The sequence below is a fragment of the Podarcis pityusensis genome, assembly GCF_964106645.2.
Source record: "Podarcis pityusensis genome assembly, chromosome: 5".
Classification (NCBI taxonomy): domain Eukaryota; kingdom Metazoa; phylum Chordata; class Lepidosauria; order Squamata; family Lacertidae; genus Podarcis; species Podarcis pityusensis.
This window is the reverse complement of record NC_138032.1, coordinates 64,789,001-64,815,726: the sequence shown is the minus strand read 5'-3', so window position 1 is coordinate 64,815,726 and position 26,726 is coordinate 64,789,001. Positions and strand designations below refer to the sequence as shown.

Sequence of the window (26,726 nt, the reverse complement as noted above, 5' to 3'; positions counted from 1 at the left end):
TCTCAGGTTTCTTGTCTTGTTCAGCTGCTAAAACGTTCTTATTCCGAAATCTGGTATCTCTACAGAGGTTTGTTGTTCAGGAACAAAAACTTACGTCCAGTCCCTTCCTTTCTTCAATAGAAAATTCTATTGTCTCCTTTTAATGTAAACACCTCTGTAGACAAAATACTATGTCAGTTTTGCAGCTTTCCCAGAAGATAAGTCCTGTGCGAATCCCAGAGCGAATCCACGTACGACCACTTGCAATGTCCCGAAACCCCTCTAGGGGGATTGTAGTAACTTTATATCCTCTAATCCAAAAGTCAAATTGTTGTTCCTTATTTTCCGACAGTTTATATCCATATTGTGTCAAATTGTAACAGAATTAGCCAGCAAAGTCCTTGTAACAAAGTCCTCTTTATATTCTCCAACTTTGACAGCTACTTTGACAGCTGTCAAAGTCTCCGTCTCTCTTCGCCAGGCTCTACGAATCGCCCCGGTTCCCAGGGGGGGTTGCATTTTCCCTCTCACCCTCCACTCTTCTCCTCCAGCACAATTCTTGTAATTTCCCATCGTGGAATTAATGATTTTTGTCAGCAATAAACTTCTCTTTCGATCTTGGTTACCCAGTCCTTGTTTTAGAATGTTTACAATCGGGGGGGGGACTGACTTCCTTTTTAGATCCCCCCCGCTCGTGCCGAATCCGAAAAAAATTTCTTTTTTTCTCCTTTTGTACCCGGTTTCCCAATTACTCACGGGTTGTTGTTGATAGTCCGAATTTCCAATGGAAGAAGTCAGCGCTCTCCGTCGAATGGCATGCGGCTGCGCTCGGCAGGGGAAGCAATGGACTCAAAGCACCACGCCACTCCCCGGCACCCGATCCGAAGCCTTTAAAAAGGCTCCTTCACGAGTCGGGAGGGCGCTAGCGGTGCCAGCCGAGTCCCCATGTCCACGGGCTCCGTGCCCGTGGTATTTGAGGGTCCCCGCGTCGCCGGCGCGGTAGGACCCAGCCCCTGCCGAGCAGACTCCCTCCGGAGCTCGGAGGGAGTCCGCCATTCGGCGATGGCGCCAACCCGGAAGTCCTGAGTTTTCAACCTTTTTTAAGGGGGGGGGGACCCCAAAGTTGTTGACCTTTTTCAGGAAAGGTTCCCCAGAGTTGTCCTTTTTTTTTTTTTAGGGAGCTGACACCACACTTACACATTATCTCTAACAACCCCTTAGAACAAATGAAAAGAAAATGAAAAAAAAAATGAAAAGGCAGAAGAAAAATCTATTGAAGTCCTCAATTCCAAAGCAAGACTCATTCAAGATTCAGCAGTTCTTCTAATTCATACTCATGATTCAAATCACCACATATCAAAAAGTTAAAGCAACCACCAGTTTGTTGTTCTTTAAATAAATTAATAAAGACACAATTAAGTTCCAGGCCAATTTGTGTTTAAGTACAAAGCTGACTTTTTCAAATAGTGTGTGTGTGTGTGTGTGTGTGTGTGTGTGTGTGTGTGTGTGTAAAGCAGTGACATCCTGAACCTAAAAAGGACCCAAAACTTGGGTCACAAAGGCTGCATCCCTACCAGCATTTACTGGAAAGTAAGCTCTGCTGAATCTAATAGGACCTTACTTCTGAGTAGACAGTAGGACTGCAGCAAGAAACACAGCTGGGAAGTAGGGCTTTCTGTTTTAAGTCTCAACCAGAGGAAAATGTAATATTGGAGAATAGATTGGGGGGAGGGGGCTGACAAGAGACCAAAAACCACAGGTAGCAAGACAAGGCACACTTTCTGGGGAGGAAGTCTCTCACAGAGTTGCTTGGGGCGAAAAACATAGAATTGGAAGGGACCCTGCAGGTCATCTAGCCCAACCCCCTGCAATGCTTTTTAGCTTGCATTGATCTCAAAAACCTTCAGTGTCTTTTTTTTTTTTTAATTGGATAGGCAATTAACAGGCTTGTTTCACAAATAAGGGAGAAGGAAGGTTGCTGACTTGATTTGGTTTGCCTTTGTTCTAGTTTTTAGCATGTGCATAGTACCGTAGTTTCAGACTGTGAGCTGCCCTGATATCTATGGGTGGAGGGCAGTACTAGTAGTAGTAACAACAACAACAACAACAACAACAACAACAACAACAACAACAATAATAATGGTGGTATTTTTCACAGGGCTTGGAGTGAGTGGGTGATGGCCAGCTGCTGGAATGAATGCGGTAGGTACTAAATGGCCTGGCTAGCTTTACAACCCCTAGGGACCTTCTTGGTGGGTTGGGAGGGGGGCAGAGAAGGAGCCCACAGAAGAAGAACAAGAAGAACGAAGGGAGGAGGCTTCCCTTCCCCGGGATAGAGTTGGCCATAACATTAAACACAGGGCACAATTCCAGGGAGAAAGAAACCAGGGCAGCAGCTGCTGCTACTAACGGCTCGGGCTAGATGTAGCTGAACAGGACGGGCAAGGGGACCCTACAAGCAGGGCTGCAAACCCAGCGTGGTGGCTCCGAGGCAGGATACAGGAGGAAGAACCGGAGCAAGTCAGGGGGTACCGCCTCCTCTTCTTCTCCTTCCTTCCTTCCTTTCTTCCTTCCTTCCTTCCTTCCTTCCACCCTCCTCCTCCTCGCACTCTGCTTCCCCCTCCCCATTGCCCAACTCACTCTTCCCACAGGGCAGGCGGGCAAAAGAGAGAGAGAGAGAGCGCTGCATGCCAGCCAGCCAGCCATATAGTTGGCAGGGCGCAGCTGCCACCCTAAGCTTCTGCAGGGATCGCTCTCCTCCCGCCGAGGCTTAGGAAGGAAGCTGCACGCCAGCCATATGGTTGGCAAGGCGCAGCTGGCTGGCGTGCAGGGAAACGGGAGGCCACCAGCAAAGCCACGCAGCCCCCACTTGCTGGAGCACCTCTGAGAGGCCGGCACCCTGGCGCAACACTCCAGTAACCCCAATGGGAAAGACGCCTCTGGTCGTAGCTTTAAGAAATAGGGTTTATTCGCCTATTTAGACCTTCAGTCTGCATGGAGGGAGTCCAGATCTTACAGCATGGTCCTTTCAAGAGCTGCTTATCCCCGACAGCAATGCAGCCTCGGAGTCCAAGGCATCTCTCCCAACCTGCCTTCTTTCTTCCCAGCAAACCTTGCTAAAAGACTCCCTTTTTCTGTCACCTGATACCCAGTTACCCTAGCAAACCTTCCTGTCAACTGGCTTCTGTACTGTATCTAGCACACCTGACTCCTATCTCTGTTCAGGACTAGAACATGCTCCTGTTCCTCACTCTCCATTGTTTCCAAGCTCTTCTCTTCTTCTTCTGGGGTGTGTCTTGTTTGCCATCCACCCCACCCCACACACCAAACCTGGCTCCATGCCATCTTCATCTGCCCCCACCTTGGAAGCCTCTTGGAGTGGCAGTCTTCACCACTCCGCCCCATCTGATCAGTCCCTGACAGGCTATAACTCTTGTCCTTCAAGTCTAGTTTTTTTCTGGGGAAAGGGTTTTGAGGGCTAGTTATACTAGTGGTAGTCTTGGGATAGAGGAGTATTCTTTCATATGAGCCTTACCCTGTGCCCTAGTGGTAAAGCCCAGGCAGAGGTTTCCCATTTTAGAGACGCCTACTGAGTTGGGAAGCTAATGAGTCACTTGCTGGGAGGGTCAGAGTCCTCATAATAGCTACTTACATAGGTATATTTAAGACACAAAAGCAAGAGGCAGCTTACTGTGAGCACCCATCTCGTGGGATTATGCAATAAGTGAGTATGCTGCATTCGAGTCTCTTCCTTTTAAAATTAAACTAGGTCATTCCTTAGAAATATCAACCATAATCTTCTTTTGGGGGAGGAAAAAGAGGAGCAAGAGGATGGCCAAACAAATATTAGAAACTCAGATCACTAGCTTGCCACTTGCTGTGCTTGAGTAGGAAGAGAAGGGAAGGAGTGTGAGGCGACTTTCTTGAGAGAGTGGTTTTGTCTTGATGCTTCACAGCGATGTTTGGAAGATGTATAGATTAGATGTATGTTGTGGCATAGATATCTCCTGTGACTTTCAGAATTCTTGTTTCTCCATGAGCACCATGATAGCCCTGTTTTGTTGTTTTGATGTTGTGAGCTTTGAGTGAAGAACTTTCCCTCCTCTCCAGCAGAGTTACCTTCCACTGTAAGCTGAGCCCTGTGGGGAGCAGGAATCTGTACTACACAGGCCTTGTAAGAGATCCAGCAGAGCTCCTATCTGGCATTGCAGGTGCCTTATTTCCGTATTTACTCATTGATTAAATGTCTCCTATGCAAATAGATAATAATCATGTTTACAGTCCTGTGCATTTCTATGGAAGTAAATTTTATTGCAATCTGAGGGACTGAAAGTCCCTAGGACTGACCTGCTCAAGTGTGTCCCTGTTATTGTCAAAATGAATGCTGTTGTCATGTACAGTCCCCTCAGAGGGTGGTGACAAGGGAGAGGGGCTTTTCAGTTGTGGCTCCCTGTCCAAAACTATCCTTTTTAGCACCAGGTAAATATTTATCTTCTCCCTCTCCCTCCTCAGCCTTTCACTGGATTGAAAGTGATGTTCTTTTGTTGTTAGTGCACTATCAAAGCTTTCTGCAGCTGTTATGGGGGTTGTTTTTATTCTGCTTTATGGTGTAATTAATTATGCTTTTAATAGTGTTTTAAGTCGCTGGCAGACTGTGGGGTAACAAGTTGTCACGAACCCCTGTTAGGGTGGAACTAGATTGTGAACTTTAAACATCAGCTTTGCTGTGCATGCCCAGGTTAATCAGGCCTGAGACACAGAGCGCAGGATCCTTTCTTTGCAAATGGGAAATGCAAGGATATTGGGATAAACAATCTGACCGAAAATGATTGTTCGCAGTTTTATTTGCTAAATGTTACAGCAAGGGTATTTTCTCCCTAGTGAAGAATAACCCCGGAAATGAGGAATCAAAACTGAAGTGAAGGAATTATCTGACCTCGGCAGACAAACCCTTAATTCAGACACACCAAGGGTGGGGGATATGCACACACACACACACACACACACACACACACACACACTCACACTCGGGACCCGGGCTATGGATCCTGTAACAAGCAGAAGTAGAGGGGAAAGTGAATGGTGGTGACACATTTCTCTATATTAAGACTTCTCTGAATTGTAATCCTTTCTGTGAATTGCAATACCCGCCCCCCATTTATCTCCTCGGTCTTCTCAGTTCCATAGTCTAAGTTCTAAGCCTTTTCCACCCCAAATTGGCTTTTCTGCCTCGACTTCTCTGCCAAAATTGCAATTCTTCCGCAATTTTTCTTTCTTCTGCAATCTACTGCAATCTTTCTTCCGCAATTGCCTTCTCTGAGCTGCCTCTGAGACAGAAATGTCTTTGTGCACACCGGGGATGGTGAAGCCTTGTCTTATCCAATAGGATCCAGAAATCCAGTTGTGGAAACAACCTTCCTCTTTGCCAAGATCCAGGATTGAGTTGTCTCTTCACATGAACGGGAACATCCTCTGTTTGATTAGGGCCAAAGTTTGTAACATAAAGTTCAGATTGCTCACATTGGTCATCTGCCAGACCAAACTTGCTTCTTTGATTTTTTGGTGTCCTGTAAGCAAAAACCAATCACAAACAAACACACTGAAAAATATAACAGTTCTGTTCTGATTGCTATCCATATCTTATCAAAGTTGATACATTCTGTTCTGCATAGCTCACAAGTTTTCAATCCAGTTAAAAATAGTTTTCTTATCTTTTAAAAGGATAGAATAAAAAAATAGAATAAAGATGTCCAAGACATGTTTTTAAAAGCTTTGTATGTGAATACAGTGGTACCTCGGTTTACGAACTTAATCCGTTCCTGAATTCCGTTCTTAAACCAAATCCGTTCTTAAACCAAGGCTCGCTTTCCCTAATGAGGCCTCTCACCACCAGTGCCCTTCCACCGTTAGGCTTCCATTTGTAGACCGAGGTAAAGTTCGCGAACCGGAACACTACTTCCGGTTTTGTGGAGTTTGTAAACCGAATCATTCGTAAACAGGACAGTTCGTAAACCGAGGTACCACTGTATATCACAAGTTTAATTGTTCCAAATAATATTAAATTACTAGGTTACCAAATCTTCTTCTTCTTCTTCTTTGGTGATTGCTCGTAGCCAGGTAAGATTGTCTTCCATGAACACGGTTTTAACAGTGAGTCTGTAAGTGACTGTGGAGGCCAATTCTGGATCCGCATGTCCTTCCACAGTGGGAACGTAGGTTTCCAGGTGGGAGCTGATCATGGCAAATGATTTGGCAAACATGCCTTCCTCTTAGCATGTTTCTCCCTTTCATCCTGAGTTCTTAAATCATCTTAAAGTCCATGACACCTTTGGTAAAGGCTGTTCTCCAATTGGAACACTCACAGGCCAGTGTTTCCCAGTTGTCGGTGTTTATACTACATTTTTTAAAGTATTTTTTTAGTTCTATAGTATGTAATTTATTTTTAGTATAATTTATAATTTTAACATGGATAAGTTAAAAAGGAACTTTTAAAAAACAGTAGTGGATATCACCTTTTTTCTGCTGTAATCTCCCCTTTCTTATTCCACCTGCTCAATCCAACACAAAATTCTAGTTCAGAAATTATGCCCAAATATCATTTGTACAGTATATTGCTACCACAAAAATTAGATGGAAAAATATGGCTGCCCTCATCCATACACAGGAGCTGCTAACTTCCCTGCCCCAACAGAGTTCCCCAGAAAGGAACTTCACATAATGATGTATGACTGCTTCCTGGAGCATGTTCAAAGTCAGTTCTAGACCCATGGGATGCTTCCTAGCTTCTCTTAACCAGTGCTTTTTGTCTGGGGGTACGCAGGGGTACGCATACCCCTAAACCTTTTGTGAATTAAGTTTGGCCTCATTGAGGGGTAGTATTTCAATATGAGTAGGAAAATGAGAGTACCCTTAAACATTTTTTTAAGAGAATGCTCTTAACTGCAAAATGTATGAGGGCCCTTATTTGGCTTCTGAGCAACATTCCTTCTTTTGTGGGCAAAGGTGAGTCTGGGCAGTGGCAAAAGTGAATGGATCACTTCTTGTGACTCTTACCTACATTCCAGTCAGGCAAAAGCCAGAGGTCTCTATATACACAATTCCATCCACAATTCTAAGCCTAGGTTAGCAGGACGCATTACTCCTGGGGCCAAAAAGAGAGGCCTGGGTGACTACATTTGGCCCCTGAGCCTGGGGTTCTCCATCCCTGCTATAAAAGAAGAGAAAGACAGCCCTTGAACTGCCTCATAAACTGCAAGTAGTTGGGCTGTGTGCAGACTCATGCCCACATCATGCGTTTAAAGCACATTTAAAGTTAATGACTTCCTGCAAAGTATCCCAAGAACTGTGGTTTGTTAAGAGTAGCTGGGAATGGTAGATTTGTGGCAGTTACACACTGCAGTTCCCAGGATTCTTCGGGGGAAAGCCTTGCACTTTTAATATATGGCATGGATGTGACCAAAGATACATGGACATATATCTACTTCCAATCCGAGCACTGGTTCAGGAGCAGGGTGTGTTAAATTGCTTCAAAATAAAGAGTGAATCAAGTTATCCTCATTACTCTCACACTTTCTTTCACTCCTTCCTCCCGGCCCAGCATCCTGTTGCAGAAGGGACCTCTAGCCAGAGGTCTTAACTGATGGTTTGCAGATGGCTTTCTGGCCTCCCCCACTCCATCCATTTCAGATCTCCCTCTTCCTCTCCCACAGGGCTTCCTCAATGCAGCTGAATTTAGGCAGAACAACCTGCGGCAGTGCCAGATTTACGTATAAGCTAAACAAGCTATAGCTTAGAGCCCCACTCTCTTGGGGGCCCCCCAAAAAAATTAAAGGGGGAAAAACTGGATGTACATTTCCAAAATATAAGATAAAAAAGAAATAAAATAAAACCTACATATAGCAAGAGTGTTTTGTGTTGTGTAGACTCCTATGATGTAAGTAATGGGCCCTGCCTTCTAGCCTGCTCCCTAAAATATCACTGGTTTGCTCATTTCTATATATAGGGTGCCTACATTCTGCATGGACTGGTTGCATGACACCATGTAGCATGCAGCTGCAGACTGCAGTGCAGCACAGTTGAATGCAGGTCAAGCTGTTGTACCTGTTATCTAATATTAAAGAGAGCTTGTAGACTGATGATCAGGCAGCATAGACCATAGCTGTCAACTTTTCCCTTTTCTTGCGAGGAATCCTATTCGGAATAAGGGAATTTCCCTTTCCCATAGTTGACAGCTATGGCATGGACTAAGGGTATGAATCATATGCCTACTGATTGATTTCATGCAATACATAATTTATTGCATACATAATTTATTATAATTATTTTACTTCTTCTTAATTGTATCTCACTATTAATATACACATTTCCACTCCCCTGTCCCAAAGCAAAGCTAATGATACAAAAAGGCTTGCTGAAACTCAGCTAATAATACAAAGACAGAGCCAGCGATCAGGCTGTGACCAGTACCATAAAGGTTATTACTGAAATAATGCTTATAGTTGCAAAGCAGTTCAGATTAAGACCTTAATGAACAAAGTTTACCCTTAGAGATAGCAACGAGGCTGCTTAGCCTAATCTTATCTTTGCAATGATTTGTCCTTGGATCTTCTTTATAATTAACAAAGTGGCTGCTTGATGCAATATTCCAAACCTGTTTTCATTTGTGAGAAGGCTATAAGCCATATGCATATCAGTCTCCTCCCGATTCGTTCTGCCTCCATTACCTGTGAAGTCTGTGAGATCAACTCCCCTTGTGGGCTTTCTATAGTTTCCCCACTTTGGCCTGGTCATTTCTTCTTGACTTTTCTTGTCCACAACTTCCCTGCATTTCTCCCCCCAGTCACTAGCACCTGCCTTTACCCCCTTCTTACATTCCCATACACTGCCTTAATGCTGCCACTTTAATCCACAACAAGGAGAAAGTTGTCTCTGGCTATTGGACATTTTAAGAAGCTGGGGCCAGGAGTAAGAAACAAAGGTAGTGAAAAATCAGTGACCTGAAAAAAATCAGTGCTGTGCCTGATTTGCTTTTGAAAAGGCCAAAGAATAATCTATATCTGTTGATCGCTGAACTTCGCAACCTAAATGCAATAAATGCCAGAAAGTTCAAGGGCTAGATGAAAGCTGATCATGTGTTAGCGATCTCTTGCTTTTAGCTAATGCAGTGCACCTTATCAAGGAAACAGCACCAAATATGTCATTTTTGATAGCTGGCCATATATATATAAATATGCGAGCATTGACATAATGTGCATGGTGGCGAGGTCCATAAGTAACTTGCACATACATTTCATACCCTTACAAAAGTCTCACAAAGTTGTCGTTTTGTTTTAATATGTTTCTTTCACAGCTTGATAAATTTTGAGGTGTCTGTAAAGGTGTGATCAGAAAAGAAGATCCAAAGGCTGCACCGTTTAGCAAGGAAGATCCAAATTTCCAGAATAATTCGTCTTTGATTTCAGTCAACTATTAACAATAAGGTAAGGATGTTTTGCTGTTGTTTTTTCAGTTCGAGAGAACTAGCTGTTTCTTCAGGTTCTGTACACACAACGTAGGCAATAGTCAAAGTTGTGAAGTGATACATCATTCAGGATTTTTACTTCTTCTATTTTACCAGTTACCTCTACTTCTCTTTTTATAGGTGTTGTTTTCAGAATGAAAAAGCCTAAGACAACTCTCTCACGGCTGGCAATTGTCATCACTGTCTTTGTGGTGCTGGTGATAGTGGTTCTTGTGACACTGTTCGTTGTCCACTATTTCTTCAGTGAGAAAAATGGTAACAACAATTACTTAATGTCTTGTAATATCTATATTGTGGTACCTAAGAGATTTGGTGGTGAATGGCAGCATTCTGAAGAAAGATTCTGAGCAACATTGTGTGTACAAAGTTGCCTTAATCCATTCCGACAATCATTAACACTCTCTTCTAGTACAGTGGTGCCTCGCAAGACGAAATTAATCCGTTCCGCGAGTCTCTTCGTCTTGTGGTTTTTTCGTCTTGCGAAGCACGGCTATTAGCGGCTTAGCGGCTATTAGCGGCTATTAGCGGCTATTAGCGGCTTAGTGGCTTTAAGAAAAAGGAAACAAACTCGCAAGAACTCGCAAGACGTTTCGTCTTGCGAAGCAAGCCCATAGGGAAATTCGTCTTGCGGAACGACTCAAAAAACACAAAACCCTTTCGTCTAGCGAGTTTTTCGTCTTGCGAGGCATTCGTCTTGCGGGGCACCACTGTATTTTCTGTTCCAATGCAAATTGATTTATTTTGCACAAGCTTTTCTTCTACTTTGTGGTGTGCTGATATGGAAATAGAACTACTTTTATGTATTGTAGCACATAGCAGATGTGCAGCGGCTGATATTTATCCACCAGTTACCTTCCTTGTGTAAGATAAAGGTAAAGGGACCCCTGACTATTAGGTCCAGTCATGGCTGACTCTGGGGTTGCGGGTCATGTGTATTCTCCCTCAAAGTTAAAGATTTTCCAGAAGTGTTGCTCTGTTAATATTTTGTAGCAAAAACAATGAAGGTCTTGTGGCCTCTTAAAGAAAAAGTTAATGAAATCTCTAATAATGTTCCAGATTGTGTGACAGCCTGTAAGCGTGAAAGTTTCCTTCAGATGTTTGCACTGTAAGGAAAAAGACTGTTTGGCAAATACCCCATTGTGGCAATCACACAGGGTCCCCGGACGTTTGACGGTCTATTGATCCCTGTGCCACCACTGTGATTGCTTTCCCGCTGCCACCAACCCGGTTTTCTCGGATACACACAGAGTCCAGACAGTTGTTAACATTAAATCAAATAAACAAGTTTATTTTATTAGCCTTAACAAGTTTATGGTTTCAGATAATTTTTCTTGTCAGTTTCTTAATCTTAGTTTCTATACCGGCTTATACCTTTCTTAATAACTGCTGATTATCTCAACTGTCTATCTGACTCCTCCTATCAGTTTCTCTCACTCTCTCACAACACAACTCGACCAACCCACAGACTTATCCTCCCTCTTCCTTCTCCTTCTCCAACTCCCAACTCTCAACTCCCCCCCTTCGGTTCCCACTGGCCAATCACTTCACACTCATTTAACCCCTTCCTTATGACCCACCTAGGAGGGCAAACGCCACACCCATTCATGTGCTCTCCTTAGCCATGAGTAGAATGCCTCAATCAGGTAATATTCTTCAGCCTGGTCACAGTCAAGGAGTTATCCCAATGTGAACAGGGAGCAATAGTAGCATTTTACAGTTGCCATTGCACCAAATAATACAGTCTGGGTTTGATCTGTTTTACCCTGGTGTTCAGTTTAATATGTTATACAGTGGTACTTCAGGATGCGAACGGGATCTGTTCCAGAGCCCTGTTCACATCCCGAACAGAACGTAAGACAGAACAGCATGTCTGCGCGTGCGCAGGTTGCGTTTTGCCACTTCCACGCGCGTGTGTGTGACATCATTTTGACCATCTGCGCATGCGCGAGTGGCAAAACCTGGAAGTAACGCACTCTGTTACTTCCAGGTCACCGCAGAGCGCAACCCGAAAGAGCTCAACCTGAAGCATATTTATCCTGAGGTACGACTGTATATTGTTACTATATTTTTCTTGTGCCAATTATGAACATTTCTATTTTAATATTTGTGTAACTGATTTTTACACTTGAGAAGGATTTACTGTAGCTCAGACTTGGTTGTAAACTGCTGCTTTAGCATAGCGAAGTATCTTACTTAATTAATTACTTCCATATAGTGAGCTGCTTTGGAAGGGCATTTCTGCCCTGAAAGGTGGTATCAGAATATCAAAATAAATAATTCATATCAGCCTGAAGGCGATGTGCCTCCCAAATAGCTGGGGGTGCCCAGATTACATTATATTCAGTAACCATTTTCACCTCATCTGGTGAGGTGAATTAAAGCAAAAGCAGCCACATATGTCTAACAGTTGACAAAGGTAGTCCTTCCGACAGAAAAGTAGAACAAATATTCCTTCATATTTAGACCTTGTTTTCAACAAACTGGTAAATCATGTCTGGACTGCACCTGTATCAGAGGTGCAAGATCACATGACTGAACATTCCACTGCACCAAACCAAACGAAAACGTCCTTCCACACAGAAAAAAAAGATGTCATTGAGAAGGGTTCTAGCCTAGTTCAGATACAGGCATACTTCTTTTTATTGTATTTCACTTCAGAGCGAAGATCCCTTATGAGGATGCAGGTGTAGCTGCAGGCAGCCCAGCTGCTTCTGGGACAAGGAAGCCCCACCCCTCCCCACTGCTGCTGGTGGTGGTGGTCCTCTTCTGGCAGCGGAAATGGAGCTGAGCTGACTAGGGCTGGAGACAGGGCTTTCCCTCCCACCCCTGATGTCAGTGGATGCTGGCTGAATCGATTGCAGTACAGTCTAAACATAACTTTTATATGCACTGGGAACCCCCCCCCCAAATTGTGTGACTTGCTTTATTGCAATATTCGCTTTATTGCAGTGGTCTGGAACTGAACCTGTACTTTCTCCAAGGTGTGCCTGTATATTTTTAAGTGGCAAGTGGCATCTGTCTTGTCCTGGGCCCCTGCATTGGAAGAAGTGTCCTGTTCTTTTCTGCTTCTAATTGCAGTATTATTCTCATACCTTCTCTAGCTGGCTACATGATTGGTGTTGGTCGAGCTGACTGTACCGGCCCTGTAGCAGAGATTCCTTTTGTAAGTACCCAATCTGAGTTTTCTTTCTTCTTTTCACTGAAAGCACAAGCCCATTTCCACCCCCTTTCAGCTTTTTCCTTCTTCTTTTTTTGACACTCTACAAGGCCTTTATATAGTAGCCCAGAGGAGGACTCAGAGAAGGCAGGCATTTTCAGTAGTAATGCCCTGTCACTGGATTTTGTTTTTATTTTTTTGTAAGTTGCATCAAGACTTTTGTGGGAAGCAACTTACAACTTGAAATAACGATGACAGTAATGGGGTTTGTTTGCATCAGATTCCCATATACTTGTAGGAGTGAAATGTCTATGTTCCTCATCCAGGGAAGGGCGGGATGCAAATAAAAATTATAATTATAATTATAATTATAATTATAATTATTAAAAGCATCATAATGATAATGATAAGAAGAATGTCAGGCTTCAGGGAATCGGCTTCCTGCCCCGTGGCCACAAATGAGCAGATCAAACGAAAGAGAATTCTTACCAATTAGTGAAGGATGGCAGTGCTCCCAATTAAGGTCTTTCCCTCCTCTGTCCCTATTAATCTACGTCACTCCTACATCTTGTAATCTGAATTTGGAGCCGCTGTGTTTTCAGTTCTGACACTTTCTGAGCTTTCTGGGACTTTGGGGGAGAGGGGTGGATACTCTCCAGAGACTGTGAATCTGTTAACTCTCTCTCTCCTAGTGTTTCTTCTGTTAGCTGTTCCCCATCCAGTATTTCCCAGCTTCTGCCTTTTGAACTATGCTCCTCTGCAAACCACTGTTCCAAATCTATACTGTTTTCCTGCTCCTGAGAAGATTCGGGATCAGGAGGAGGGGGAGGAGGAGGTGGGGGGTGGCTCCCACCATTCTTTCTCAGTGCAGCCCTCCTCATCATGGTCCCTGACAGTACGTTACTATATGTGTATGCACCATGAAAGAAACTGCTATGTTTCCTTTATTAACATGCTTTGCTTCAGAAGCCAGGGCAGGAGAAATGAGAAGAGCCTTCCCCAATGTGTATCAAGGCATTACAAGTACACAAAAGCATTATGCACTCTTGCCCCAGAGTAAGCTCTGTTTAATTAAGGATGCTGGAGCAATTCATTTGTTGCAAATTCCTGAATGAAGTGACCTGAATGAAGTGACCTGAACTGCACCTCTTAGCTATGCACTGGGTTTCATGCTTCTGCAAATGTTGCAGTGCAGTTCTTAGCATGCTGAAATATATCAAAATAAACATTTAAATTATATTTTGATAGAAAATACGATGTTGAAAAAGACTTTTTTGTGGGGGTGGGGTGCGGGGTTAAAACAAACCCATAGCTCAGTGCCATAATGGAAAAGAAAGGAATTATGGGTAAATACAGTACAAAAGCGACATGGCCTGGAAACATTGAATGCAGGGAGACTTGCTTCTGAATAAATAAGTATGGGATTGCACATTGTGTGTGGCTAAGGAGATGTTGTGTCCCCCTGTAGATGGGCTATGCGAATCCAGATCAGATTGGTGCTGGCATGATCTCACGACTGTACTGTAGAGCATTCATCATAGCAGAGCCCGACGACTGGAGCAAACGAGTGTTGTATGTTACTGCTGAGATAGGAATGATGTCTCAAAGGCTTAGGCTGGAGGTAAGTGTGGGGCAGGGGTGAGATAGAGTAGCTCTCTTTTCTTTTTTCCTTTTAGGTTTTTATATCATCCAAAAATCATTGGCCTCAAAGAATTGTCTCTCTCCCCTACTCCCTTATATATGGAATTGTGATGGGCATAAATATATGGTGTGTGTGTGTGTGTGTGTGTGTGTGTGTGTGCAGCACAACAATCGATTTGAACAATGTATGGTGTCTTAACCACCACAATCCCTGAGATGTCTATATATATTGTAGGTGCAAATATAACAGCTCCTGCAAGCCAAGAGCTGAGAGATCTACAATGATCTTACATCCACTATAAAATATCCTAAATCAAAAGAAGTATATTTGTGAAGTAAGAAAAAAAGAGAAAATGTGGTGAGTGAGGAAGAAAATGCAACAGAAAATCATGACCTTATATAAAGAAAGGCATATATTTGGATTCACGCCTTGTCTATTGTCAGAGTGTTTGAATGTTTGTGAAGGTATATATATTCATAACTCATAATATATAATATAATTCCAGCTCTTTTAATACAATATATTTTACTCATCTATTTCAAGATTTCCATTTTATTCCAGTGTGTTTTGCTCAGCAGAAGAAACCCAGGTAGTCTTTCCATTTCTAGCTGTGCCTTCTGTTCCTGGAGTACTTTAATGCCTTTAACAACCTCTTGAAATGACTATTCTGAGGTTAATTTTGCTGAACAACCTGAGGAAGTAGAATCTTGCCACAAAAAACCCATGCCATTGTAAATGTGTTAGCCTTTAGGATGCCACTGGATGAGGTTTGTGGAGTATTATTTTCCAACTTGCCAGGAATGGTACCTCAGTGGTAGAGCACATCCTTTGTAAGTCAAAGTTATAAGGTTCCATACCAGGTACATCATCTTCTTCTTTTCTTTTCTTTTCAACTAATCTAATAAACATACCAAATCAGAAAATGCAGTAATTGCACCATTGCTGTCCTTAGGTAATGAAACAGTTGAAGGAAAGATATGGCGATCTCTACCAGCATGACAACGTAATACTGTCTGCAGTTCATACCCATTCAGGGCCTGCAGGGTATTTTCAATACACTCTCTTCATGATAGCAGGGAAGGGGCTTATAAAGCCATCCTTGAATGCCATTCTCAATGGGATCCTAGAGGTAAGAACCACCCCAGCCTCTCACTTTTAGCGCTTGACAAGTCTACTGCAGCATTCTGTAGGGAAATATTTATGGAGTTGTTGATAGTCTACGAAAAGGTTAAGATGAACTGGGAGACTTATTTTGAGAGCCAATAAAGCAGTTCCTTAATCTTCTATATACCGTATTTTTCGCTCTATAAGACGCACCAGACCACAAGACGCACCTAGTTTTTGGAGGAGGAAAACAAGAAAAAAAGCATTCTGAATCTCAGAAGCCAGAACAGCAAGAGGGATCGCTGTGCAGCGAAAGCAGCGATCCCTCTTGCTGTTCTGGCTTCTGGGATAGCTGCGCAGCCTGCATTCGCTCCATAAGATGCACACACGTTTCCCCTTACTTTTTAGGAGGGAAAAAGGGAGTCTTATAGAGCAAAAAATACAGTACATTCATTGGCTAATTAAAAGAGATCATCAGACCAGTACAAATCTAAAGTACAATCGGACCTTGGATCCCAAACGCCTTGCGAGTCGAACGTTTTGGCTCCCAAACGCCGCAAACCCTGAAGTGAGTGTTCCGGTTTACAAACGTTCTTTGGAACCTGAATGTCTGACAGGGCTTCAGCGGCTTCCAATTGGCTGCAGGAGCTTCCTGCAGCCAATCAGAAGCTGTGCTTTGGTTTCCGAACGTTTTGGAAGTCGAACGTTTAAGCAATGCATGTGCTGCTACTTGTCTGTTTATCGTGAAATGTGCAACTTGATGAGCATCCCTACTCATGCTCAACTGGAAGTAAGTGGCATTGAACTGAGTGAGCTTTACTTCCACTGTCCATGTAAGCATGTGCAGAACTACAGTATAGATTCCTAGCCTAGAAACTGCTGGCATTGGATGCGAATTCATGACTGCATCTGAGCTAGTGTTGCTTAAACATGTTAAGTAGTCTGATGTGCATCATTGTCCATGTTCTTATGCTGCTGCCAGCAGTTGGCTGTGTTAGTGTCCTGGTCCACTAGTCCAAAGGTGAGCTTGTGGGAGTAAGTGGGTACAGGGAGACCAAATAAGGATGTCAAAAACGCCCGAGTGTTAAGTTCTACTGCTTTATTAAAGAAGGGTATGGACTTACAGCAAATCAGCCTGCCGGGTGTCCCAGCCTTTTACAGACATAGGATGGACACCACAGCAAGGAGCTGGCTTGTCAGCAGCAAAGCAAACATGTATACATCCCTTATGCACAAAACAACATACATCAGTTTACCTAGAACCTCCCAGCACACCGGGCTGGTGAGGCCAGGGGTGTATGAAGGGGGGAGGGGGTGGGCTGTCCCAGGCACCGCCCAGGGGGGTGACAAGATGGCCCGCTGCCTCCCCCCAGCTGTAGAGCAGCGGAGGGCGCGCCTGCATCACCGGGCGGTTTGCCCCGCCCCTTGGCATTCCGACCCAGGTGTCAGAAAGGGTTCCTCCGCCACTGGGTGAGGCCTAGTGTCCAAAGCATCTCCCCTCTCTGGGCCTACAGCCCAGCATCCCAAGGTCCACAGATAAGCACAGCATCAAAGTGAGCCAATGAGCATAAATTAAAGCAAGTGAATACATAGATATATATGAGCTTGCTCCCATAACAACTCCCAGTTAGTTTTGGTAGTCCACTTAGTTATCTAGACTACCAATAAGGTGTTTGCGGATCTTCCAGAACCATAGGAGTCAACTTCTAGGGGCCAAGGTCCCTTTGGCCTCCCCAATAAAATATTTGAGGAACGGGGCGGGGCAATGTTAATAGCCATTCAAATGGTGTATGTGTATGCCCCATCATGTGATTTATTGTGCGGGGCAGGACTTACCTTGGCCCACCCAATATTTCATTCAAGTTGGCACCCCTGTACAGAACAGTCTCACCTTTGGTTCGACAGTCTGTTACTGCAAAAGCAGGGATGGTACCTTTCATCGACTAGACTCCACTTCATCAGATGCATAAAGTCTTATCATCATTTGTCACATATACATAGTATATGGTTACTGACGGAAAAGGGGGGAATGTAGAAGGGGGGGCTCTGAAATATCACTATGAAATACGAAAAGGACAGTCTGTGATAATGTGAGAAATTATCAATGTGACTGCAGTCTGAAATTGTTGAATTAGAACTTCTCAGCATGTTTGATTCTGTTTCTTTAGGCTTCAGTTGAGACAATGGTCTCCTGCTATGCTACAAGTCTAAATTAATCCAGCAAAGCTTAGAATGGTTGTGCCATTCACATTTACTGCAACCGAGGAATGATCACTCTGTTTATCTTTAGCTTTAAATGGAATTAACATAAAACTGCTTTTTGCACCTCAAAGCTATTTGGCCCCACTGTTTACAGTTTTCCTTGCCAGCTGAATGAAGACAAACCTTCGTGTATTCAGTGAAGTGAACTCTAGTCCATATGCCACAATAAATCTGTTAGATCTTTAAGATACCACAGGGATCTTTGTTGATTCCCCCCCCCAACCTTCTCATGTTAACATCTTGTTTGTGCTGTGATGACCAGTATCTCAATGGTTTTCCTATTTTCTAATCAACAGAGTGTTGATATGGCTCATCAAAATATGACAAAAGGACACGTTTTTATCAATAAAGGCTTGATAGAGAACTCTCAAATCAACAGAAGTCCCTTTTCTTATCTTCGTAATCCCGAGTCTGAAAAGCTCAGGTAAAGTTTGGGAAGGAAACAGAATTGAGATACTAATATGTTTGTAGGGTTCTGTACTGAGCCATCACTTATTTCTTGTTTCATGAAAGAATATGAACTGAATTTTGTCATGTCTGTGATGGTTATGGCTAAAAAAAACCAGCTTAAATGTAGTGATCGTTTTCCACATTTCTCTCGCCGGTTGATTAGTCTTCCACATGTGTTTCCCTCAGCAAGTGGGTGGGGAATTAATCAGGGTTAGCTGATTAATTTCAATTGCTGCAGGGGGTGGAGATTGTAATTTTCATCTCACTTGTCTCATCAACAGACACGACCCATTGAGTCCCTATCACTGGCTTGCCAGAGTAATCTTGTGTCCTCCTCCACCACCATACCTCCTTCTCTCCTCATCTCACCTGGCTTGTTAACTGTAGTTAAATGCTAGTGGAGGCAGCAATGGCACTGCCATTGCTTCCCCTGCCTTGCTGAGGAAAGGAGTCCTTCTTCAGAGCAAGGCTTTCTGGGCAAGGTAGCTTTGGAGAGTGAGCATACTGGAATTTATTCTTACAGTGGTACCTCAGGTTAAGAACTTAATTCATTCTGGAGGTCCGTTCTTAGCCTGAAACTGTTCTTAACCTGAGGTACCACTTTAGCTAATGGGGCCTCCTGCTGCTGCTGTGCCGCCGCCAGACGATTTCTGTTCTCATCCTGAAGTAAAGTTCTTAACCCGAGGTACTATTTCTGGGTTAGCGGAGTCTGTAACCTGTAACTTGAAGCATCTGTAACCCAAGGTACCACTGTATTAGATTTTTTTGAAGGTTTGCATTACTAAGTAACTTAGTAATTGAAAAGAGACTCTCTAGTAACTTAGACATTTAAAAGACACTCTCTAGCCATGACAGCACATGAACTTTGGGCCACTGAGTCTAGCATGCCTCAGTCTGAAGAAGGAACTTTTATTTTTAACTCCAGAAGAACAACATCCACATACAGCATACACAGAACTAGATATTTAGCATTTTCTTCACTGCAAAAATTATATCTTTTACTTGAGGTATGCAGCTCTTCTCCGAGATCTTTGCATAAGGCGTGGGAATGTCAGCCCTGGTGACATGCACAACAGGTGTGTCAAGGTGGGTGGAAGCAGGACCTTGCATAATCCTGGCACAAATTTCAGCTCCTACCGCAAACTGGGGCCAGCCACCTTCCGCTGTGACAAGATTATTTGTCTTCATAACACTGGATTGAATAGCTTCGATATCCATTGGCCTAATGGTGCAGAGGTTTATCACATCACCGCCATAGCTGTTACCACTTTAACAGTGGCAAAGCAGAAGCTGGAGGGGCAGGACAAAGAAGACTGGGCTCGCAGCAATGAGGGAGCAAAATGGCAGAAAGGAGATGGGGTGGAAGAGCCAGAATAATGTGCCAGCTCTGTTGTCCATCAGCTGTTCTGGAAAGGACTGGATTTAGGTTTGATGAGGCCCTAAGCCACTGAAGGTAATGGAGCCCTTTCTATGTCCAGCTGTCCTTTGTCAACAACACATTGTCACTGTTTTTTGTGTTGAACATATGCTATATGGTAATTTATAGACCTAATAGGTATCTAAAGCCATTTGCACATAACAAAATGTGTATTTTAGTATTAGGTGACAGGTACAACAGCTTTACCTACATTCAACTGTGCTGCACTGCAGTCTGCAGCTGCATGCTACATGTTGCCATGAGCCAGTCCATGCAGAATGTAGGCACCCTATATATAGAAATGACCAAACCAGTAATATATTAGGGAGCAGGCTAGCAGCGGGGCCCATTACTTACATCATAGGAGCCTACACAACAAAAAACACTCTTGCTGTATGTAGGTTTTATTTTATTTCTTTTTTATCTTATATTTTGGAAATGTACATCTAGGTGTTTTTTCCTTTAAATTTTTTGGGGGCCTAAGCTATAGCTTGTTTAGCTATACGTAACTCTGGCACTGGTTCTGGAGGGAAGACAGAGGTCTGGATCCAATTATACAAACTCTCTCCTCTGATCTGTTTATTAGCAGCATATGTACCACTTTACAGGTCATGAATAAATGGTTATCATAGTTCTAAAAAGTGGGGGCAGGGGGAAGCAATGGCCTGTTATGAAAGATGTGGTCTTAGCAAACAAGAGCAATAAGTAATATCATACTTAGATGGGAATCAAAGATAAGCTACGTAGCACTTTGGTCAGGAGACTAATGACAGTAAATAGTGCTGCGTATACAGTAGAAGATCAAGCTGGTCTGCACTTTGGACAAGGAACAAGGTGAACTTATTCTAGGATGCCAACTAAGAAGGAGGAGGAGGAGTTTGGATTTGATATCCCGCTTTATCACTACCCTAAGGAGTCTGAAAGCGGCTAACAGTCTCCTTTCCCTTCCTCCCCCACAACACTCTCTGAGGTGAGTGAGGCTGAGAGACTTCAGAGAAGTGTGACTAGCCCAAGGTCACCCAGCAGCTGCACATGGAGGAGCCGGGAAGCGAACCTGGTTCATCAGATTATGAGTCCACTGCTCTTAACCACTACACCACACTGGCTCTCCAGAACTAAGGCTCTAACCAAACAGGAAATCTTAACCTTGTGAAAATTCCTTATCTACTTTTTCAGATGAATGTCTAAAAAATGCAAGTTCACTTTTTGATATGACAGAAATGACTGCCAAAATAAGAGGGGCAGCACCTGCCATCCCAGCTTATTATAGCATTGAATATGACATGCTGTGTGTGCCAAGAAGATCCATTTTTATCCCAAGACTATTCATGTACTTTATGTATGCATGTGAAACTATGGGAATTGCTTAGAAATGAAATGGTCTCTGTTAACCATAACCTGACCTTACCAAAAAAAACCCAACAACAGGCGTTAACAATGTGTATCAAACCTTTGTTTGTGAATCATCACATAGACAGACTAAGTGAGATTATCGTCCTGTAGTATTTTGATGTTCTTTAATATAGGAAATAAGAACGATTTATCTGAAGGAGCGTCTCCACCTCCATCGTTCTACCCGGAAACTGAGGTCCAACACCGATGGCCTTCTGGCAGTTTCCTCACTGCGAGAAGCCAAGTTACAGGAAAGCAGGCGGAGGGCCTTTTTGGTAGTGGCACCCCCCCCCCCCCCCGTGGAATGCCCTCCCACCAGATGTCAAAGAGAAAAATAACTACCAAACTTTTAGAAGACATCTGAAGGCAGCCTTGTTTAGGGAAGCTTTTAACGTTTAATAGGTTATTGTATTTTAGTGTTTTGTTGGAAGCCGCCCAGAGTGGGTGGGGAAACCAGCCAGATGGGCGAGGTATAAATAATAAATTATTATTATTATAGTGATCCTGTACATGCGTGCCAAGTGCTCCATTTATAACATATGCATCTCTTCCTGGTGCTGTTGCCACTGTTCATTCACATGCCTCTGCCTCTGTGCCCACTGTGAACGAGCTCCCTGAGGGAAAGGCATGCAGCCTTCGACTGACAGCTCCCTTAGAGACGGCAGGTGAACAGGCAACTGCAGGAAGGAGAAATGTCAGGGACAGCAGGCTCCAGGGGGTGGTAGTTAGCATGTTACTGGAACATGGGTTCTGGCATGGATGATGCATATTTCTGGTGCCAGCCCTGTGCACTACAGCACAGTAGTGCTCTGGACAGTGGTGCAATCAGGGCAGAACTTTGGGGCAGAGGTCCACAGCCTCACTCAGCAGAAGAACTCCTTCAAAGCGAGACTGGTTAATCGCTTTCCCCCTTAAAGATGGCGCCTTCGTAAGACTATTCAGTCCAGAGTCTAAAATTACATTACAGCACCATTGGTTCTTGCAGATTTCCCATTAATTCAGAGAGAGAGAGAGAGAGAGAGAGAGTGCAGGAGAATTTCATTTCCCCAATTGTGACTTGCATCTGTTTCCAAGTCTGCATTGTGAAGAATACAGTGGTACCTCTGGTTGCGAATGGGATCCGTTCCGGAGGCCCATTCACAACATGAAAAGAATGCAACCCGCAGTGGTGTGTCTGCGCATGCGCGGGTTGCAATTTGCCGCTTCTACACATGCACGTGATGTCATTCTTCCTCTCTGCGCATGCGCGAGTGGTGAAACCAGGAAGTAACCCTTTCCGGGTCGCTGCAGGACGTATCCTGAAAGAACGTAACATGAAGCGGACGTAACATGAGGTATGACTGTATCTCTTTTCCTCACGTTATCCAGGTATTCATCAAATACAGACCAAGAAATGGTGGTGCTGAAGATGGTTGCTGACAGCGGCGAAGACATTGGACTGTTTATGTAAGAATTATGAATGTTCCATTTAAAAAAATCAAGGGGAGGTAAATACTATATCAGAATGATTTTTTTCAGTCACTTTAATTTTTTTAAAGATTAGGATGATCTGGCAGGTGGGTGTGGTGGGACAGAGAGAAAAGAGAGACCACACAATGGAAATTTAAAGAAAGTTAGCAGAGAGGGGAGTTTAAAGAGACCTGTGATATTGAGTGGAATCCAGCTGGTGACCCTCACACTCACAGGAGGGCTTTTGATCCAGTGGATGTCTCTATTAATAAAGAGAGGAGGCAATCAGTTATGAGTTGCCAGTCTCTGCAGCCACAGCAGGCGCTGTGATTCTCCAGCGGTTTGACTTCACCCCTGGAGGTGCACTCCGTTGTCTCTCGAGATGGATGCCAACAACAGCCCCTTAGTATTTCCTAGGAAACAGAGCTCCAGAGCAGCACAAGAACAGGAAGGTGCTGGGCGTGGGCGGGCACTGCAGGGGACATGGAGAATTGGCAAGAATCATCTTTTGATAGAAGCACCCACTTGATCAAATAGGTTCTGCGAGCACAAGGGCAACCATTGCAAATAGATAAAGAGAAAAATCAAGCTGTAGGCTTAGATGGCAAAGGGATGTTAATAGAGACTGGGTTAAAAAGGAAATACAGATTTTGAGTCTCTTGAACTAAACATTCGGGAAAATATTCTGACAGCAAGAGCGGTTCAGCAGTGGAACAGACTCCCACGAGAGGTGGTGGACTCTCCTTCCTTGGAAGTTTTTATACAGAAGTTGGGTGGCCAACTGTCATGGATGCTTTAGCTGAGATTCCTGCATTGCAGGGGGTTGGACTAGGTGACCCTTGGGGTCCCTTCCAACTCTAAGATTCTATGAATTAATAAAAATGTGAAGTAGCCCTTGGTCTATACATGTGGCAGAATGAGGTGACTTTTGAATGCTTCCTGCTTTGTGTAATATATATATATTATACATATATATATATAATCTTTTTATGTGATATACACGAATTATCTAAAAAGGCTGCATTAGTGAATATTTTAAATTTTTTAAAAAATAATTTTTATTAAGTTCCATTTAACAAACCAATCATACCACATTAATTATTCCAAATTATACCAATACATATCATAAAGTCCAAATATTTTGCCAAATTATAATTTTTTTGTTGGGGGTTCCCATGCTTCGAGTTCAGTAAGGGTCCAATCATCTCATATTTCTGCTGCTTTTAGTATTCACCCGTCCGATCTTTCAATCTTCTTGTTGTTATCCTTTTTCTTCTTAATAGCCTCTGAGTTATTTCCACAGGCGAGTTAAAGTAAGCAATATTATACTTCTGTGTGAACTTTGTAAGGCTCTCCCTTTTTTAAAAAGCTGGTAAGCCTTTTGTTTGCAATAAATCTTCACACGCTGATCCAAAAATCCTCCTCGGGCGGCAAACGCCATTTTTCTCAGTTCCGATGAAATACAATCTAGACCTTTGCTCATTAATTTTCCCAGACAGGTTGCACCATAAATTAGTCTTTCCAGAGAAGATTTGCCAAGTCGAACTTAGAATACAAATATGATAACAGAGTAATGGCTCGCCTCCCCCTTTGACTATTAATCTCGCAACATAGTCTGTCTCATAATGGCGGATCCCGATTAAAAACTGCATCACAAGAGAGCCTTTTATTTTATTTCCAGATATATCAAAAAACAAAGGCTTTAGTTGATATTTTTATTTTCACACAGTTTATTTTCCAATCTCACTTGCTATAGGTTGTATGACGGTTCTTTGGGGGGGGGTTGTTAGGTATTATCATAATAAAAAAAGAAAAAGTCCCCCCCCTTTCCGTTCCATTTCAACATACTGGCATAGATGTTATTCTTTAATGTTATCTACTTTCCAGTCCATTCCATCACTCTTAACTTCTCAGTGGCAGGCTTAATTAGCAGCTAACATGCCCTTTTCTTCGCTCGAAGCATGTGCAATAATTCTTATTTCCAATTTTTCATCTTAAGAAATGCAACTAGAGTCACTCTCAGAGACAGCGTCCGGGATATCCGAACTCACTCGAGGGCTTTCCGTCCAGTGCCCTCATCCCCTCCTTCTTTTGCACTCGGGGGTGATTTATGGGCAACCACGGACGAGGCTGCATCTTCCCTTCCACCGGGAAGAATTTGGGAGGCTTATTTACTCCCATCTCAGCCCCTTAATTACCTCGTGTGAGCTGGAGAGATGGTATTGTCGGCCATCTTCCAAGGCACCCCTAGCGCCCCCCCCGAATATTTTTCAAATTTTTAAAATTCTTATTAATTTTTCTTAGGTGGTTTCCAATTCACCCTGTCAGTATGAACAACACCAACCGTCTTACATGTAGTGACAACGTTGGTTATGCAGCTCATCTCCTTGAAGAAGAGAAAAACGTAGGATATTTTCAAGGAAAGGTAGGAACCGTTTACTGTGCTCCCAAAATAAATTAGGATTTTACCAATGCAATACCTTATCAAGACTTTCCAATGTTCAGGCTACTGTGATCAGTCAGCATCACTGGTTTATCAGCCAGTGATATCTTCTTTCTTCTTTGGCGATCACTTATAGCTGAGTAAGATTGTCTCCCATGATCACGATCTTAACAGTGAGTCTGTAAGTGACTGTGGAGGCCAATTTTGGATCCGCATGTCCTTCTACAGTGAGGACATAGGTTTCCAGGTGGGAGCTGATCATGGTGAGGGTTTGCCAAACGTAGCTTCCTCTTAGCACGTTTCTCCCTTTCATCCTGAGTTCGATCATCTTAAAGTCCATAACACCTTTGATAGAGGCTGTTCTCCAACTGGAGCTCTCACAGACTGGTGTTTCCCAATTGTCAGTTTTCATACTACTTTTGTTTTGTTTTTTAAGTATTTTTTTAGTTCTATAGTGTATAATTTATTTTTCGTATTTTATTTTTAATCTTAGCATGGAGAAGTTAAAAAGGAACTTTTAAAAAACAGTAGTGGATATCACCTTTTCCCAGCTGTAATCTCCCCTTTCTAATTCCACCTGCTCAATCCAGCACAGAATTCTAGTTCAGAAATTATGCCCAAATTCTTGTAAAATATTAGTCACAATCCAGCCAGTTTTAGATACCACTTCTCTATATGGAAGGCAGGAAATTATTCACTCTCTAGCTGAAACCAATATGATGTACCAGCACTTAATTGGATGGTGCCCTTAATTTTTACCTCAGTGTTTTACAGTGGCTTTCAATAATTGTATAATTGGCAACCAGCAACAAGGTCTGGGTAACCATTGTTATCTTCTTCAGTGGGGTTGTTCCGCAACAGATCACCACACCTTTACAACATCTGTATTACCGACTCTCAAACTTTGGGATTGTTGAAATATATACAACAAAAAAGTAACCAACTGGAGTCGTGTGACTCAAATTGGGTCTACTAGACCCACAATTTTTAAGCAGTGTGGACTAAAGTCGCTTCTGGAGTCCCTCAAGGATTAGAGGCCTTGAAGCTTAAGCTTCATTAGTTTCCCAGTAGATCTGCCCTGATTGGCTTGATCCAGCAGGGTGTTGTTGTGTTATGTTATATATTGCAAAGATACTACAGTCTCTAGTGGCCTTCCTTTGAAGGAAAGCAAACCTGAAGTACACACTGCAAACCCTGTAACTTCTCAGTGCTTGGAGATTAGGGTGCTCATAAAAAAAGAGCACAATCTCCTAAAAAGGGGATCTAATGGGAAAGGCAGGTGGAGCTCCATAGCAGCTCCTCAGCACAGCGAAAAAGGACAGTCACACCACTTTCACACAACAGCATAAGAAGTCCGACTCCCCCTCCTGCCACATAGTTTCTCACCTTGTAAGGGAAATGTCTACCTATACAGGTGCTCAGTGTATAAACATTACATCACACAAAGTTGAGGGACATGAAATGAAGGGAAACAACAAAGATAGCAGAGATGTTGGGCTCCACTGTGATAAAGGACCATTTACTTCCATTATATCATGCCATATATGACTTAACTGAGGTGGATGGGAGAATCTAGGTGATGCATGCTATCTAGTGAGCATTAACTGGTTTCACATTCTTGCATCTACAAACATTTTCCGTGAGGCACAAAAATGAATGTGTGGCAGACATTTTGCAGCAATATTTTGGATGGCATCACCAATGAGACCATTCCTCCCCTTGCAGGGGCCGTACGTAGCAGGTTTTGCATCATCTAACCTGGGAGATGTGTCTCCGAACACAAAAGGTCCACATTGCATTAACACGGGAGAGTCGTGTGAGAACTTCAACAATTACTGCCCAGTAGGTGGGGTAGGTATCATTTTATCTTGATTTATTTAACAAGGTTTAAATATTGCCTAATCAACAAAA

At 43.2% G+C, this 26,726-nt stretch overlaps 1 protein-coding gene across 3 annotated transcripts in view; it reads left to right on the top strand.

Moving 5' to 3' along the window:
* Window positions 1–3,599: 3,599 nt before the first annotated feature.
* The window catches only part of ASAH2 (N-acylsphingosine amidohydrolase 2), a 35,458-nt gene continuing 12,331 nt past the window's right edge, over window positions 3,600–26,726 (top strand). The window contains exons 1-11 of one of the 3 annotated variants that reach the window (XM_081004560.1): window positions 3,600–3,703; window positions 4,093–4,190; window positions 9,329–9,458; window positions 9,620–9,754; window positions 12,601–12,662; window positions 14,125–14,277; window positions 15,251–15,427; window positions 17,961–18,088; window positions 22,292–22,369; window positions 24,677–24,797; window positions 26,541–26,666. In XM_081004560.1, the coding sequence (XP_080860686.1) occupies window positions 9,634–9,754; window positions 12,601–12,662; window positions 14,125–14,277; window positions 15,251–15,427; window positions 17,961–18,088; window positions 22,292–22,369; window positions 24,677–24,797; window positions 26,541–26,666 (966 nt within the window). In that variant the 5' untranslated portion in view covers window positions 3,600–3,703; window positions 4,093–4,190; window positions 9,329–9,458; window positions 9,620–9,633. Of the gene's footprint in view, window positions 3,708–4,089; window positions 4,191–9,328; window positions 9,459–9,619; window positions 9,755–12,600; window positions 12,663–14,124; window positions 14,278–15,250; window positions 15,428–17,960; window positions 18,089–22,291; window positions 22,370–24,676; window positions 24,798–26,540; window positions 26,667–26,726 lie in introns of all 3 variants that reach the window. The other 2 variants (XM_081004559.1, XM_081004561.1) reach the window with 2 other exon arrangements.